The 16,818-nt window shown below is 40.1% G+C and overlaps 1 protein-coding gene across 4 annotated transcripts in view; it reads left to right on the top strand.

The window, feature by feature from the left end:
* The window catches only part of ASAP1 (ArfGAP with SH3 domain, ankyrin repeat and PH domain 1), a 323,210-nt gene that overhangs the window by 169,942 nt on the left and 136,450 nt on the right, over positions 1-16,818 (top strand). For all 4 annotated transcript variants that reach the window (XM_039523658.1, XM_039523659.1, XM_039523657.1 and 1 more), the window contains one exon: positions 8,123-8,268. In XM_039523658.1, the coding sequence (XP_039379592.1) occupies positions 8,123-8,268 (146 nt within the window). The remainder of the gene's footprint in view (positions 1-8,122; positions 8,269-16,818) is intronic.

Here is a 16,818-nt window from a genome sequence, read left to right as displayed (position 1 = left end):
CTTTTATTGTCTTTTATTGGACCAAAAGACATTGGTCATTACTTCACCCACCTTGTCCCTCTACTATGGAAGAGTTGGCTTATAAAGTTTGGAGGGAAAATAAAGGAAGTGAGTAGTGCATATAGTATTAAATATATTGAGTCCTCCAAGGAAAAAAAAAACAAATGTAAAAACAAAGGGATTAGAGACTAATAGTAGTAGTGCAGATCAGTTTGTGTCTTGAGATCTCATTCAAATAGAATTTTTCCACACAAGATACCAAAGGCAGCAATGGAACCTCTTGTCATACATCAGTTCAAGAAGGAGATGGATGATATTCTTATATTGCAGGGGGAAGCCACTAGCTACATTTTAGTGGCTTAAAGGACTTATTTTATATTTTACTTACAAGGGGCATGAGGTTGATAAATCAGATTGTGACTTTATTAAACTCTCACCTACCCTCAAACTCTTTTGAAAAATCAAAACTGGGTAGGGGTGGAGGCAAATAAAATTACATTGGGATAGTAATAGCGCCTGTGTGTTGAGATCTCTACTCCAATATATGCTTTCCAGAAAGTAATAGTTATATAATTACAGGCAAAACAATAACATATGAACAGTGACATTCAGGGGAGTCAAGTATCGGAGTAGCCATGTTAGTCTGTATCTACATGTTTATTCAGAGGAGTCTAGATCTCTGTAGTGATGCGGGACTCACCAGCACAGCGCCTCCTGCTGGTCTTCTGGGAATTAGCTCTTTTCCAGCATATGGAGCGCCCTTTGCAGGCCGGTGTCTCGCTGGACCCTGTGTCCCTTCCGGACCCTTACCTTGGGGTTCTGCCCACTGCAATACCTCAACTCTCTGGGTTTCCCCTCCCAGGGGAACCCCCAACCCTCTAAACCCACCTTGCCTGAGTGGCTACTGCCAGTCATCATCTAGCCCCCGCTCACTGGGGCAGACTGCAGTCTGTAATGGCCACTCATCATTATCAAGTGGGTAGGACCTGCTGCCTTTGCCTATTCCCAGACTGTATCTCTGCAGCCCCAGTACCTCTGTAGACCTTCAACAAGGCCTGCAGCCTGGGGTTTTACCAGGCTGGAGCTCCCTTGCCCTATTCCCCAGCACTGCTCCAGTTCAGGTACCTTCCTCTCAGGCAGTTAGCCCTTCTCCCTCCAGGGCTGAAGAGAGACTCCCTCAGCTCCTGGCTCCCAGCCCTCTTATCAGGGCCAGCTGAGCCCTAATTGAGCTGGCCACACCTGTGATCAGCTGTGCCGTCAGCTGTTCTCACTGCTTTTTCCAGCCACAGCCCTCTCCAGGGCTGCTTTTAACCCCTGTTCTCTGGGAGTGGGGCAGCTTCCCCACTACAATCTCATACCAGATTCTGAAGGGTTCGGAGAAAGAAGAGCTCAAATGTTTGTTTGTATCACAAATCCTCTTTACTGTTGAAACATTAAAGGCAAGAGATTTTTTTTCTGTTAGTAAAAGAATTTAAGTCAGTTTAAACGTCACACCAACCTGTTTGAGAAGCTTTTTGCAGATGCCCCTCCAACTTGTTAGGTACTTCTGGAATAATCAGATTGGATTTGTGAGTTGGAAGCTATCTTTTGTCTCACTGAAGATGGTACCCGAAGTCCGTGGAAAATCTTTTTGGATAGCTTTCCAATAACACTCAGTTGAATTTTAGTGGCATTGAATTGCATCATAACTAATAGTGTACATTTTCAATAGCCTTTTCCTATTAATTCAATTGAATGGCTAATCGCCAAAAGCTAATCTGCATTAATTTATAGTTTTAAGCAAAAATGCAACATAATTTACAATGGAAAAATATTCAGTGGTGTGTGCATCTGTATATGGCAAACTAATTCTTGCAGTTCTCATCTCAGTTTTTTATGGATGTGTGTGTCACAAAAAAGGACCAAATGTTTGGTTTGAAAATGTGAAGATATTTTCAATTGTATTGCAGCAAGAAAATAATTTTAAGGGGAACTGGAAGGTAGTAAGATGGGGAATTATCTAATGTATTTATTTCACATTCTCACTGAAGAAGAGAATGAAACAGATATTTTAATCTCATGCCACCAGCCAACAAGGAGCTTTTTATGCTACAGTGGGGGAGAAAAGTGAGAGCAAGTAAAAAGGGTTAGAGCAGTGTGTACTAGCTGATAAAACATCTTTCAAAATGAGTTGGATCAGTGCTTATCTTCCTTGACTTAGTTACTTATAGAATATTAGGGTTGGAAGAGACCTCAGGAGATCCCCTTTGAGCAGGGGGTTGGACTAGATGACCTCCTGAGGTCCCTTCCAACCCTGAGATTCTATGATCATCTAGTCCAATCCCCTGCTCAAAGCAGAACTAACACCAACTAAATCATCCTAGCCAGGGCTTTGTCCTTTTTTTGGTGCATCTCTTTTCTTGCCTTCTCCTGGTGTTCATAGATGGATCATGGAAATGCTAAGAAGGAAAATAGTAATTCCTGTTTCAGCTCTTCAACTGTTCTCACTTTCTCCCATTCTTTTCATTATTTGTGTCCTACAGTCCTTCTGATGAAAATTCCTAATTCTTTATGTTCATTTTAAAAAAAAAAATGAACCAAGGTTTTTTTTTGTTAGCCATAGCTACAGAGAAATTTGATATGTCTAGACCCCCCCGTACAAATTGAAGCAGAACTATAGAAGTAGTTCAGACTACATTTAAAAATATACCTACAAAGAAACATGAAGTGGAGCAAATTGATATATAGGATAGATTGCTGTTTGTTTGGTATCTTCCTCTTGTAAAGTGTAGTTTCTTGGTGAGAGACCTTTCATCTTCTTTATTGTCTGGAAGGGGAGATCTCTCAAGAATGCTATACTTTAGAAAAAGAAAAATCTAGCCTATAATTATAGCTCCATAAAGTGAATATCTTCTGTAAAGTCACATAAACCCACCCCAGAACAAACCCTGTGACACATTAGGCCAGGATTGAGTCAGCTAATACTCTTCACTAGCTGAGATCTGTTGTGCGTATTTACAGAATACCTTTTACATAAAAAATATGCATTTTATTATTGCATAATGATTTCTTTGGTTTTTATGCCAAGATATTTGATTAAAAGCATAAGCTTTTAGAACAGATGTAGTCTTATTAAAAACATATTTTACTATTTGTCAATCCACAACATCATATGACTGAAAACTTTGGGCATTTGACAACATTAATTTTTGTGTTTGCAATAAGTAGGAAAATGGTATGTAAATTAATTATAAATATACACTGTAAAATCTTATTTCCAAAATACAGTTAAAAGATCATGAGCAATTTCATAATTTTGATCTGAGTTTAAGAAAAGACATTTGGTTATAGTGGAACTTAGTACTTGGCAGATTTTGTTTTAAAGGGTTTGGAAGTGTAATTCTTTTGAGGCGTTCTGCCAAGTTTTTTTAGTGTCTAAGATGATTCATGCATCATGGGATAATGCACATGGATTGTGGTGAAATTCATGGTTTTAAAAGTAAAGTGTGGAAGTCAACAGAAAAATAGTATTTTGCAGCACTCGAAGATTTCAACTTTATATCTGAAATTAAATGGTGATTCTTTATTTTCTGTAATTCAAATACTGTCAGACAAAAATTACAACTTGGAGAAAATGATACTCATACTACTACCTGAAGTAAATATGATTCCTGTTGGCATTTATAGCCTTATCTCTCCCACTAGGAAAAATTAATTCTGAGAGGTGTGTCCATAATGTGTGTGGGGTTTTTTTAAAGCCTCAAACATGGTAAGGAGGGGAACCTAATAAAGAAATGTTGAACAAACCAGTGTTGGAGGCTTAAAATAATTACTCCTGAGGGAATTCTGCACCACTGATTTCTTTGCTTCCCACAGAAAAATGACTTCTGACAGGGTAGCAAAGGGAAGTCACCAGAATGGTCACGCACCCTCCCCAGCAGCACAGGTGCACCATTTCGGGCATCCGGAGCAGCTGGCAGGACAGTAAATCACTGTGGTGGGGTGCAGGGGACACCTTAGCTGGTGGCTCCTATCATACGTTGGGCTCTGCATCTAGTTCTGGCTGGTCTGGGGAGGATGGGATGAATTCTTCCTCTGCAATGAGCAGCTGGGTCTGGATCAAACCCACCCCAGAAAGCGCCCCTGGCTGCAGGAAGCTCTGCACAGCCCCACCACTTCCTGCCTCCATTGCTCCTCAGCTGTGGGGGGAAGGGTTACTGTATGGGCACCCCACAACCCCCATAGCGGGAGGCCCCATGCACCCAAATCACCCCCGCACTTGAACCCCCACCCCGACAAACCTCACCTCCTCCCACACCTGGACCACCCTGTTGAGCCCCCTGCAACCACACCCCACTCTCCCCCCCTCCACCAAGCCCCACTCCCCCAGCACCCGAACGCCCGCTGCTGAGCCCCAACCACTTTTACCTGTATCCCCCTGCAGAGGCCCATTATTCCTTCACCTTGAAACCCACAACGAGCAGAATTTGTAGAATTTTGCAGAATTTTAAAATATGCACAGAATTTTTATTTTTTTGGCACAGAATTCACTCAGGAGTAAATAATACAAAAAGACAGAAGAGGAGCTTAGTGAGATGTGTCATTACCACAATTGCAAATGAGGAAAAAATTAAACATTGCTGGAAGAACATTAGACTTACAGGATTTACTCTTAAAGATTTTTAAAAAACAAAAACAGAAAAAAAACCACACACAAGTTAGTGTAGCTGTATTCTCAGAGTTTAAATACATTTGCTTCTCAAGAAGTATTGGATACTTCGAAAGAATCTTAACCTAAGACTTGCGAATCATGCCCTTCCTGGCTGGTGAAAGAGAGTCATAAGCAGCTGGTGCCACTCATAACTGAAATAGCCATTTCCTTATTCAGGGAAGTAATCTTCTCTTCCATTTTTTTTCCAGAGTACAATAGTCTGACCAACACTGAAGAAACCCACCCTGGATACATCTGTTATAACTATTGCCCAATAAAAAAAACTTCTGTTCCTGAGCAAGGTTATAGAGAAGGTAGCTCAGGACTAACTACAAGCTCTTCTGATTAAAGGCAATATCCTTGGCCCAGCATAATTTGAATTCAGGTCAGGATGTGGGATTAAAACATCCTTAGTGGCACTGATGGATGATCTCCTGCTGTCAATGGATGGAGGGTATTCATCTGTTCTCATCCTTCTCTTGATCTGTAGATATTGTTGTCTTGTCTGAGAAAGGAGTCAGGAGAAGGCTCTAAAATAATTTAAAGTCCTTTCATGCCTGAAGAGTAGAAATGGGAGACTGCACTTTTGTCACTAGACCTCTCACTTGTAGAATCCCAGAAGGATCAGTTTTTTTGCTGGTGCTGTTCAACATCTGCACGCAGCCAGTAGATTAACTGGTAAAATGACATGGACTCAAGTGGTAGCAATATGCAGATGATAGAGCTCTAATTATCCTTTACTGTCTGTGACTATGCAACAACTAGCAAGATGGCCCAGTGCTTGGATGAGATCCATTCATGAATGAAGACCTGGTTGAAACTGAGCAAGATGGAGGTTATGCTGGTGGGAAGAGGAAGGGACTTTGAGTATTTTTCAGTCATGGTACAGGCTCCCGTGGTTGAAGATAAACACCCATAATTGGTCAGCTCAATCTGTAGTTCGTGAGTGCTTTTAGATTTCTCTTTGATGCTAAGCTCTCTCCTTGCAGCATCCACAAATAGTGTTTCTGGTTGTCCAGGAAACTACATCCCACCCATCCTGGCTGACAATGACCCGGCCTTGGTTATATATGTTTTTGCCCTTCTCATCTGGATTACAGCAATGTATTATACCTGGGAGTGAAACCATTGGCCCTTAGAACTCCTGCTAGTACAAAATGCTACAGTACACTTAGCAAGACAAACTACTGTGAGCACATGTTAACCTATCAAAGTCTCTATCTGTGTTTAAAAGACACTTACTGGCCTGGGCCCAGGATATCTAAAAGATCACTTAAAACTCTGTGCAGGAGACAGAGATTTTTCATGGCCAGTCCCAGACTGTGAAATAAACTTCCACCCGAACAGAGGGCTATCACATACCTTGCCACCTTCTGCTCCAAGTGCAGGGTGCACTTCTTTTACCTTGCTCTTTGAAACATACACACACAGTAATATACACATTTTTTTAAAAAGCATGAGAAAGAGAAAAATCTTCTCAAACAAAACTCTCCACAGCGCATATAATTCTCCCTCTCCCTCCCCCCCCCCGAAAGGATGAGAGAGAATGAACCACATGTCACAGATGTTAGTCACCTTGCTTTATGCATTGCTGAAGGTGTTTTGTTGATGAGGGCAATAAAAGATTATAGAATTGAATAATAGCTGACTAAAGATCTTCTCCGGAACTGCTCCAAGCAAATCCTTTAAACTTTCTCACAGCAGAAATAGTTTAAGGTGTATGAGATTGTATATGTTAATTTACAAAACACTGTTGGGAAACAGTTGAGATTGCTACACATACCATATGTGTATCAGGACTAGGGTGACCAGATGTCCCGATTTTATAGGGACAGTCCCGATTTTTGGGTCTTTTTCTTATATAGGCTCCTATTACACCCCCCCACACACACCCTCTGTCCTGATTTTTCACATTTGCTGTCTGGTCACCCTAATCAGGACAGCCAGGTCATCAGTTGTGGCTGGAACAGGAGCTGAAGCAGGAGCAAGCTGGAACAGGGACAGAGGCGAGCAGGAGTACTCTGTCAGAAGTAGCAAGTAGAGTATCCCTAACAAGATAATGATGTTGAGCATACTGGAGTTGCTCCTTTCATTAGGCGCCTATATACCTGCATTGGAGTCACCTGACTAGACCCTTGCTTGTGAATTGGCTGGGCCCTTAGGACTCACAGTTAATTATCTTAAATGACTCATCAGACTCAGGCTCAAAACACTCATCACAACCTGACTCAAAACCACAAAATCAAGGAAATTAAAACTTAAGTTACCTTACAGTACATACTGTCTATTTCCCCACCCACAGACATATGCTATCCTAGCTACCATACATCACAAACCATATACTTCAGTCTTAACTCTGCCCCCTTAACCTGCCCTTCTTCATGCAGTGGTATACCAAGGTATCCCTTCTCAACATTACTTGTTCATGTTTGGTATAGTAGTTTGTGATGTCTGGGTTGTTGGAAGGCTACCCTAAAGGGCACATAGTAAGAGTTTTTCCTCGACAGTGGTACTCAAATGGGAGACACAAACAAGCAGAAAGAAGAGCAGAAAGATGCCAGAAAAAGAGGAAAGAGGAAGAGAAAAGAAATAGAAAATGTGTTAGTACACAGTGATGGTTCTTAATTCAGAATCTCTTTCTTCTTTAGGATTTTATTCATAATTTTCTTTAACTATAGATTAGCTTCATAGTTTGGTTCTGACATCAAAACATGGTCATTTCATAATTGTCTAAGCATCTTGATATCCTCGATTTGCAATTAGTGTTTCAAAATTAAAATATAACATTCCTCATGGATATGTAGTAATATATTTTCTTTTCCATTGAGATCTTATCTCTACAATTAGAAAAATAAATTCTAACATTCTATTATGAATAATACAAAACATGAGGGCCGTTTCTTCTGCTTAATCTACAGATTGGGGGTCAAATATATCCTATATTTATACCTCTAATACTATTGACTTCATGGTTTGGTTTGTAATTAAACATGCTCCTATTCATAGTAGTAGCTATAACTTCATTTTGATTTTTATTCCCAAGTAAATTTCAATACATCACAAAAAAAAGAAGATATTTATACTTTCTGAAAAACAAGCTAATGTTCCCACTTAAATAGATCTTTATCATACTTTTCTCAGGTATATTACTTTATTAATCATTGATAAATTTTGTATTTCATTGATTGTTATTATATGTGACCTTAAATTCAGATGGTGACATAAAAATCACTTCCGACTATATGTTAAATAGTCCTTTTTAATTTTAAAATAACCAATTTTCAGTAAATGCAGTAATTTGTTTTTCTTGACACAGTGGTACTGATTTGTGAATTCACCAGTTTGGTTTCATTAATACTCTGCAGTACAGTATAGATTTAAATTAGATAGTTATAGGAAAGAAACTTGCTAATTTTGAACCTCTCTTTTCAGATCATGTTCAAAATGAAGAGAACTATGCACAAGTATTAGATAAATTTGGAAGTAATTTTTTAAGTCGGGATAACCCAGATCTTGGCACTGCTTTTGTTAAATTTTCAACACTTACTAAGGAATTATCAACGCTGCTGAAAAACCTGGTAAGGAGTTTTATTTATGTAATTTTTATAAAATGATTCAAAACAAAGTACAATAAAGTACCTTTATTTTCCTGATGATTTGATTAACTATGTAAATATTCATCAGAATGTTGTCTTGTAAACAAATACACTGATTTCAGTTTAAAATTAGCTTATGTGTACTACAGAAATAAGCTCACTTACAGTTACACTTCAAAAACGGTTGGAAAGAATAAGATACATATTACACATATTGTATTTGGTTATGGTAATGTCTAGTCAGATGGAATGATGAAAGTGTAAATTGATACACTATTAAGTGACTGGAAGAATCCTACAATCCTCTAATTCCTACAGGTCTCTGTATAGAACTCCTAAAGAAAGCTAGATCTGTCAGAATTTCTGTCTATAAACCTGTCTGTTTAAAATAATAATACTAATGGTTAAAATTTCCTTATTCCAGAAACTAAGTCAATTTGAAAAAAAGTTAAACCACTCACTTCTTTGCTAGCAGGTCCATTTAAAATATAGGTTCTTGGCAGAGAACCACTCACTTCAAAGAAAATCAGAATCCTATCTGACTTCTCTGCAAATCAACATCTCTCATTTGTCTGTTCTCACTGGAAGAAAGACAGGACGCCATGGATGTGGTTTAATTCGACCATAGATTTGTTCACTTATAATATCTGGGAGTGCCCAGCAACATATTGTACAGTGTGGGGAGGTGGGGGTCGGCTCCTTGCTGATCCAGACAGAGAAGCCCCAAATCCTCTTCCTCAGCTCTCTTAATGGGGGACCAGGAAAAGGAGTGTGGTTGGTTCCCCTCTGACGAGACCTAGGAGCCCAGAGTCCCAAACCCCACTTTTTCAGCTTCAAGAAGGGATGCTCTCCTTCAAACTCTTCTCCAGTTCATTTTATCTGATCACTGTACCCTGCACTGGATATCCGCCACAAGTTTTATGTATTAAGTTGTGACATGATAACTTAACCCCCCTACTCCACCCCAACTACTCTGGGGAAGAAAAAAAAACCACACCCTTCCTCAGCCATTCTGATGGTGAGGAAAAAATTCCTTCCCAGCACTCCTAAACAAAAGGGAGAACTAGCATAATGCGTACAGTGGATCAAAAGGGAACCCAGTTCTATTTCCAAATTCATGAGTGGGTAGGTGGTAAGCTGCTGCCAGCCGAATTCGGGTAAAGAGGGCCTCTCGGTGACTACATCGGGGATAAATACCTCCCCACTTCTGGAAAGCAGGGCGGGCAATGCGGTGACTTTGTCCTAACTTGGCCCCAACTGCTTAATGGCCTTCCTGTCCATCCCTGTAAACTTCCCCTTCTCCCCATCTACTTCAAGGGAGCCTTGAAGGGGCAATGCTTTGTCCAGTTAGCTGGACAAAGACCCACTCACCTGAAGGTTGCAGTGGGCACATTTCTCCTCTTTCTCAGGACAATTCTATTTAATTTTAAACCTTTAAATCTTAAACAATTCTATACAGTGTAGTTTTGAGACATAATCCTTTACCTTCAAGATATCAAAGCTGTTCCTTTTTTGTTCCAGTTATTATACTATGTGATAGAAATTGGGAGCTTTAAGATAAAAGAAACTGCAGACATTTAAAAAAAGATCTCTATTAAGAACATAAGAACATAAGAAAGGCCGTACCGGGTCAGACCAAAGGTCCATCTAGCCCAGTATCTGTCTACCGACAGTGGCCAATGCCAGGTGCCCCTGAGGGAGTGAACCTAACAGGCAATGATCAAGTGATCTCTCTCCTGCCATCCATCTCCATCCTCTGACGAATAGAGGCTAGGGACACCATTCTTACCCATCCTGGCTAATAGCCATTTATGGACTTAGCCACCATGAATTTATCCAGTCCCCTTTTAAACATTGTTATAGTCCTAGCCTTCACAACCTCCTCAGGTAAGGAGTTCCACAAGTTGACTGTGCGCTGCGTGAAGAAGAACTTCCTTTTATTTGTTTTAGACCTGCTGCCTATTAATTTCATTTGGTGACCCCTAGTTCTTGTATTATGGGAATAAGTAAATAACTTTTCCTTATCCACTTTCTCAACATCACTCATGATTTTATATACCTCTATCATGTCCCCCCTTAGTCTCCTCTTTTCCAAACTGAAGAGTCCTAGCCTCTTTAATCTTTCCTCATATGGGACCCTCTCTAAACCCCTAATCATTTTAGTTGCTCGTTTCTGAACCTTTTCTAGTGCTAGAATATCTTTTTTGAGGTGAGGAGACCACATCTGTACACAGTATTCGAGATGTGGGCGTACCATGGATTTATATAAGGGCAATAATATATTCTCAGTCTTATTCTCTATCCCCTTTTTAATGATTCCTAACATCCTGTTTGCTTTTATGACCGCCTCTGCACACTGCGTGGACATCTTCAGAGAACTATCCACGATAACTCCAAGATCTTGTTCCTGACTCGTTGTAGCTAAATTAGCCCCCATCATGTTGTATGTATAGTTGGGGTTATTTTTTCCAATGTGCATTACTTTACATTTATCCACATTAAATTTCATTTGCCATTTTGTTGCCCAATCACTTAGTTTTGTGAGATCTTTTTGAAGTTCTTCACAGTCTGCTTTGGTCTTAACTATCTTGAGTAGTTTAGTATCATCTGCAAACTTTGCCACCTCACTGTTTACCCCTTTCTCCAGATCATTTATGAATAAATTGAATAGGATTGGTCCCAGGACTGACCCTTGGGGAACACCACTAGTTACCCCTCTCCATCCTGAGAATTTACCATTAATTCCTACCCTTTGTTCCCTGTCCTTTAACCAGTTCTCAATCCATGAAAGGATCTTTCCTTTTATCCCATGACAGCTTAATTTACGTAAGAGCCTTTGGTGAGGGACCTTGTCAAAGGCTTTCTGGAAATCTAAGTACACTATATCCACCGGATCCCCCCTGTCCACATGTTTGTTGACCCCTTCAAAGAACTCTAATAGATTAGTAAGACACGATTTCCCTTTACAGAAACCATGTTGACTATTGCTCAAGAGTTTGTTTTTCTATGTGTCTGACAATTTTATTCTTTACTATTGTTTCAACTAATTTGCCCAGTACCGACGTTAGACTTACCGGTCTGTAATTGCCAGGATCACCCCTAGAGCCCTTTTTAAATATTGGCGTTACATTAGCTAACTTCCAGTCATTGGGTACGAAGCGATTTAAAGGACAGGTTACAAACCTTAGTTAATAGTTCCATAACTTCACATTTGAGTTCTTTCAGAACTCTTGGGTGAATGCCATCTGGTCCCGGTGACTTGTTAATGTTGAGTTTATCAATTAATTCCAAAACCTCCTCTAGTGACACTTCAATCTGAGACAGTTCCTCAGATTTGTCACCTACAAAAGCCAGCTCAGGTTTGGGAATCTCCCTAACATCCTCAGCCGTGAAGACTGAAGCAAAGAATCCATTTAGTTTCTCCGCAATGACTTTATCATCTTTAAGCGCTCCTTTTGTATTTTCATCGTCAAGGGGCCCCACTGGTTGTTTAGCAGGCTTCCTGCTTCTGATGTACTTAAAAAACATTTTGTTATTACCTTTGGAGTTTTTGGCTAGCCGTTCTTCAAACTCCTCTTTGGCTTTTCTTATTACACTCTTGCACTTAAGTTGGCAGTGTTTGTGCTCCTTTCTATTTGCCTCACTAGGATTTGACTTCCACTTTTTAAAGGAAGTCTTTTTATCCCTCACTGCTTCTTTTACATGGTTGTTAAGCCACGGTGGCTCTTTTTTAGTTCTTTTACTGTTTTTCTTAATTTGGGGTATACATTGAAGTTGGGCCTCTATTATGGTGTCTTTAAAAAGGGCCCACACAACTTGCAGGGATTTCACTTTAGTCACTGTACCTTTTAACTTTTGTCTAACTAACCCCCTCATTTTTGTATAGTTCCCCCTTTTGAAATTAAATGCCACAGTGTTGGGCAGTTGAGATGTTCTTCCCACCACAGGGATGTTGAATGCTATTGTATTATGGTCACTATTTCCAAGCGGTCCTGCTATAGTTACCTCTATTCCTTGTTCTGTGTACTTTGACCTCACTTAACCCAAACTGAACTTTTTTTACTGGGATATAGAACTGTATGTTCCTTTAATTCAAGATCCTAACCAGCATGTGACTGGCTCAAAGTCGTCTAGCTTCATCTCCCATGAGTTGCTCTTTTTGTACCACTGCAGGAATATAGATATATCCTTACTTATTCAAGTGTATGCCATTAATCAAGGCACAAAGGTGGAAGCAAGTCATGTAAGTCAGAGACATATTTTTCAATATTTTCTTACCCTGTGGTAGAAAATAAGCTCAGAAAACAGTTTTTAGATTCTTCCAAATTGCTTCTTCACCTGGGAGAGTATATTTCATAAGTAGGGCTCTACCAAATTCATGGCCGTGAAAAATGTGTCATGGACTGTGAAATCTGGTCTCCCTAGTGAAATCTTCCAGCGGAAGGGCAGGGCTGGGGGCACCCCAACCAGGACTCCTACTATGCGCTGGGCTCCAGCTGCTAGTCCTGGTAGGGCTGGGCAGGGACAGGACTTTCTTCTCCTGCAGGAGCTGCTCCCGAGGACAGGTCAGACCCACCTTCGGAACCTTCCCCGACTGCAGTAAGTTCCACACCTCTGGTCTGCTTCCTGCCCCCATCAGTCCCCAGCTGCAAATAGGGAGGTGTCACTGTACAGTGAGCAACTGCAGAGCTTCTTGCAGCTGGGAGTGATTCCCAGAGGTGGGTCTGACTGGGCCCCAGGAGCAGCCCCTGCAAGAGAAGAGGGAGTGTTGTCCTTCCCCAGCCTGGCAGGGACTAGCAGATGGAACCTGGCACATGGTTGGATGCCCTGGCTGGAGCGCCTCCACCCAACAGGGCTTGGGGCCTTGTCCCCCGTTAACATGGGTATAGTTTTGGGAGGGCAGGGGTGGCATTGCCTTTCCCCCAAACTGCAAGTCTCGGGCAGATGCGGAGCGGCACCAGCAGGGGTTGCGCTTTGTGGTGGGGGACCAGATCCTGAGGCTTGCAGTTTGTGGGGGCAATGCCCCTTGGTCTCCCAAACTACATCCATATTAAAAAGTGGGAGGCATGGTTCCCAGCCTCCTTGGTTCCAATACCAGTAGCCCCCCTACTTCTGCAAAGGTTCTGGCTCCCTGGCCCTTCCCCTCCCCCTTCCCCTCTCCAGCTACAGGCACAGTGCTCTGGGGTTAATGGGGCCTCAGGCTGGCTGAGGGGAGGTTAACCATAGCGCCCCCTTACCATGGGGCCATGGGCGGTCGCTCACCCGTAAGGCTGGCCCTGCCACCCCCAAAAAGTGATGACCCTCCCCCCATACCATGCAACCCTCATGTCTCCATTGCCCACTGCCTCATGTCTCCGCCTGCCCAGCTGTGAAGGCAGTGCCCCTGTCAGCAGTAGCGCAGAAGGGTGGCAATACTGCAACCTCATTACAATAGCCACGCAACTTCCTCCACAGCCTCTTTTGGGTCAGGACTCCCATGGTTATAACACCATGACATTTCAGATATAAATATCTAAAAGCATGGAACTGACAATTTTTAAAAGCCTTTGACTGTGAAATTAACCAAATGGACCATGAATTTGGAAGAACCCTATTCATAAGTAACAGCATTCTCTTATAGTTTTGAGAATATGAATAGCTCAATATACTTGGTCTTTAGTCTCTGTAGAACTTTCTCTTGCACTCATACATTCTCTTCACTCCCCATTAAAGTCCACAATTAGGATGAGATAACATGGAAGTGTTGTTATCGTGCTTGTTTCTTGAAAAGTATTTCTTCCAGTTACTTTGATTCCATTGAACCTGTCTCCGTTTGGTAGTTGTAAACTTGTGCTCAGGAATGCACTATAGCAGACTTCTTTAGGATTTCATACACAAAATAAACCTGGGCTTAAAATACTATTGTTTTAGCTATAGAAATGCCTCTAAAAATAGCAGACGGTTGCATTGGATAGACAGTACTTTCCAACATAGTTCTTTCAGAGAAGCTCAATGTAACATTTAGTTAATGAGACGTGTACATCAAGGGAATGGAATCTTCATCCAGACACTTTCTTTTCAGTTTAAAAAACGTCTGGCGTTCTGACACAGTCTGTCCAATGGCATCTAGACTCAAATACTTCCAAGATTCTCCTTTAAATTCAGATCCCTGCAAACTGTAGTAATGTATGCTTTTTCAGAGGTTTTGGGTATTTCCTTATTTTGGTGACTTTCCCTTTGGTTCATGGTTTTTCAAATACTGAAGAATTCAAATATCAAGGGGATTCTGATCACTGGCTCATGTGACCATTCTAACATTAGTATATCCCTAAAAGTTGATAAGTCCCTGGAGACTCTTACTTTTAAAAAAGGGCCAGGTTTTTTATTTAAACATGGAAGCTGCAGGCTCTGGTAACTTTGCAATATAAAAGCGACAAAAGAATCAAGATTTTGAAGGTGGTCAACATTTTTCTGAGTTTGTTATCTGGCAATTTATTATTTAATTAAAATGTGCTTATTTTTGCATGCTGATAATTCTTTCTATATTCACATCTTAGATTCAGGAATTTTGCCAGGAAAATTTTGCTAAATCTAGAGATAGATACCTTCAAAGTCAAAACAGTGTTAAGGGACATAATAAATGGCAGGATTATTTTGTCTCAAGTAGCTAAATTTAAAGGCACCGTTCAACGAAGGGCAGGAAATGAACAAAGGAGGACTGAGGAACTCCAGACGGATCTTTTCAGTCTTTATGGTTGGACAAGATAGTGGAGGAAATTAACACTGAGAAATGGCTATAATACTCAGAACTTCAAAGATATTAGTGCTTTGCAAAAGTTAGAATCAATTAAACTTTACTACAACTCTGATGTTTTGGGAAAGTGACACAGCAAAGTTCAATTACTTGCTCAGAGTCACACAACAAATTAATAGCAATCAGGAATGGAAGCCAGGAATTCTTATGCTGTCCACCACTCTGACCACTACACTCACTACCTCACAAGAAAGAGTATTCATAATTATAAGATGTATAATGAATTTGAGACCAAAAATGAAATTTAGCAGGAATGATTTCTAAAGGAAATCCAAATGTGTTCAGAAAAAAAAAATACTACCAGAGTCAGTGAATCAGAAAATGATCCACATAAACTCCCTAATCAAAAGCAATATTGAAAAGTATGCTAGTTAATTAGGTGAATGGAGATATGGGAGAAATAATGGCACAGTTGAAATGTTAGTGGTAAGTGCAAAGCAACACACATCAATAAAACCAGTTTATATATATTTTCTTATGGATTTTCATGGATTAACGTTAGATAGTATCCCTCAGATACTACGATCCTTGAGTTATAGATATTTAGTGAAGATTGGTGAAGTGTGCAGCAGCCATCACAAAGGCTTATATGGTATATAGTATGCTAGAGTGCATTAAAAGGGGGTAGAAAATGTAACCATAAATATTTTAAATTGGTTCTGATTATCACCTTTATATTTGCATATTTAATTTGATAAGTTGAAGAAAAGGGCAACTAGGATGCTAAGTGGTCTGGAGAACTTATGTAGGAGGAGAGATTAGGATGACTTTGGTCATGATTTTCAAAAGTGAATAGTGATTTTGGATGTGTCAATTTTTGGGTACCCAACTTTTGTAACATCTTAAAGTTCTGATTTTCAGAAAGTGCTGAGTACCACCTTTTATACAGCTGGTCCCTTTAAGGCATTTCAGAATCACTAGGCACTTTTCAAAATATTGTCCTTAGGCCATCTAGTTTGTAGAGCTGGAGGGTAGGAGGTGAGGAGAGAGTATATGCAAATGAATTGTTTAGTAAAATTCCAATCCCATATATAAAAATAATAGATAACACAGTGGAATGACTGAACAATTATCTTAGTGTTCAGTGCCCAAAATCTTGATAATGGCTTTACATAGTCCCCGGAATAAAAATATACATATACTTTTTTTGCGACAATCATTTTTTATTAAGACATTAGTTATTGTTATTTTCTTCCAAATCCTTTATTGTATGGAATAAAACCTGGGAACTTTCAGATACAGTAAGATAGTCATCTCAAAATTGTTTTCATAGACCCTTAGGTTTTCTCTAGTACTTGGAGGATACTTCCCTATAGCGAACTTTGTGGTCCGTACTTGATACTTGTCAAAACCTCTAGCAAGTTTTTACAAAGATATGTGAACTACAAGACTTGCTAAGCAGCTCTTGTTTTTAATAATACTTAATTTAGGGAGCTAGTCCATTAATATAATTAAATATATATTTCTCAGTTTTGAACTTCAGATTTTTTTCTGCTATTTTGACATATTTTTCATAGGACACTACCAAATACGATAGCACCAGTTATATTTTCTGTCAAGTAATATAATCCTAGAAATCCACCATTGCAATTAACAGTAGTCACAAAAAATGTGGTATAAGTGCCATCTGCTAACCCAACTCTAACAGTTAGCTCGCATTGTGTCCCCTGGGAATTGCTGGCATTGTGAGTGATGCAGGTGCAGAAACAAATAAGAACATAAGGACATAAGAAAGGCCG

Source organism: Mauremys reevesii, linkage group 2, assembly GCF_016161935.1.
Source record: "Mauremys reevesii isolate NIE-2019 linkage group 2, ASM1616193v1, whole genome shotgun sequence".
Taxonomy (NCBI): Eukaryota; Metazoa; Chordata; order Testudines; family Geoemydidae; genus Mauremys; species Mauremys reevesii.
Note: the sequence above shows the minus strand (reverse complement) of the source record. Positions and strands in the feature narration are given on the sequence as shown.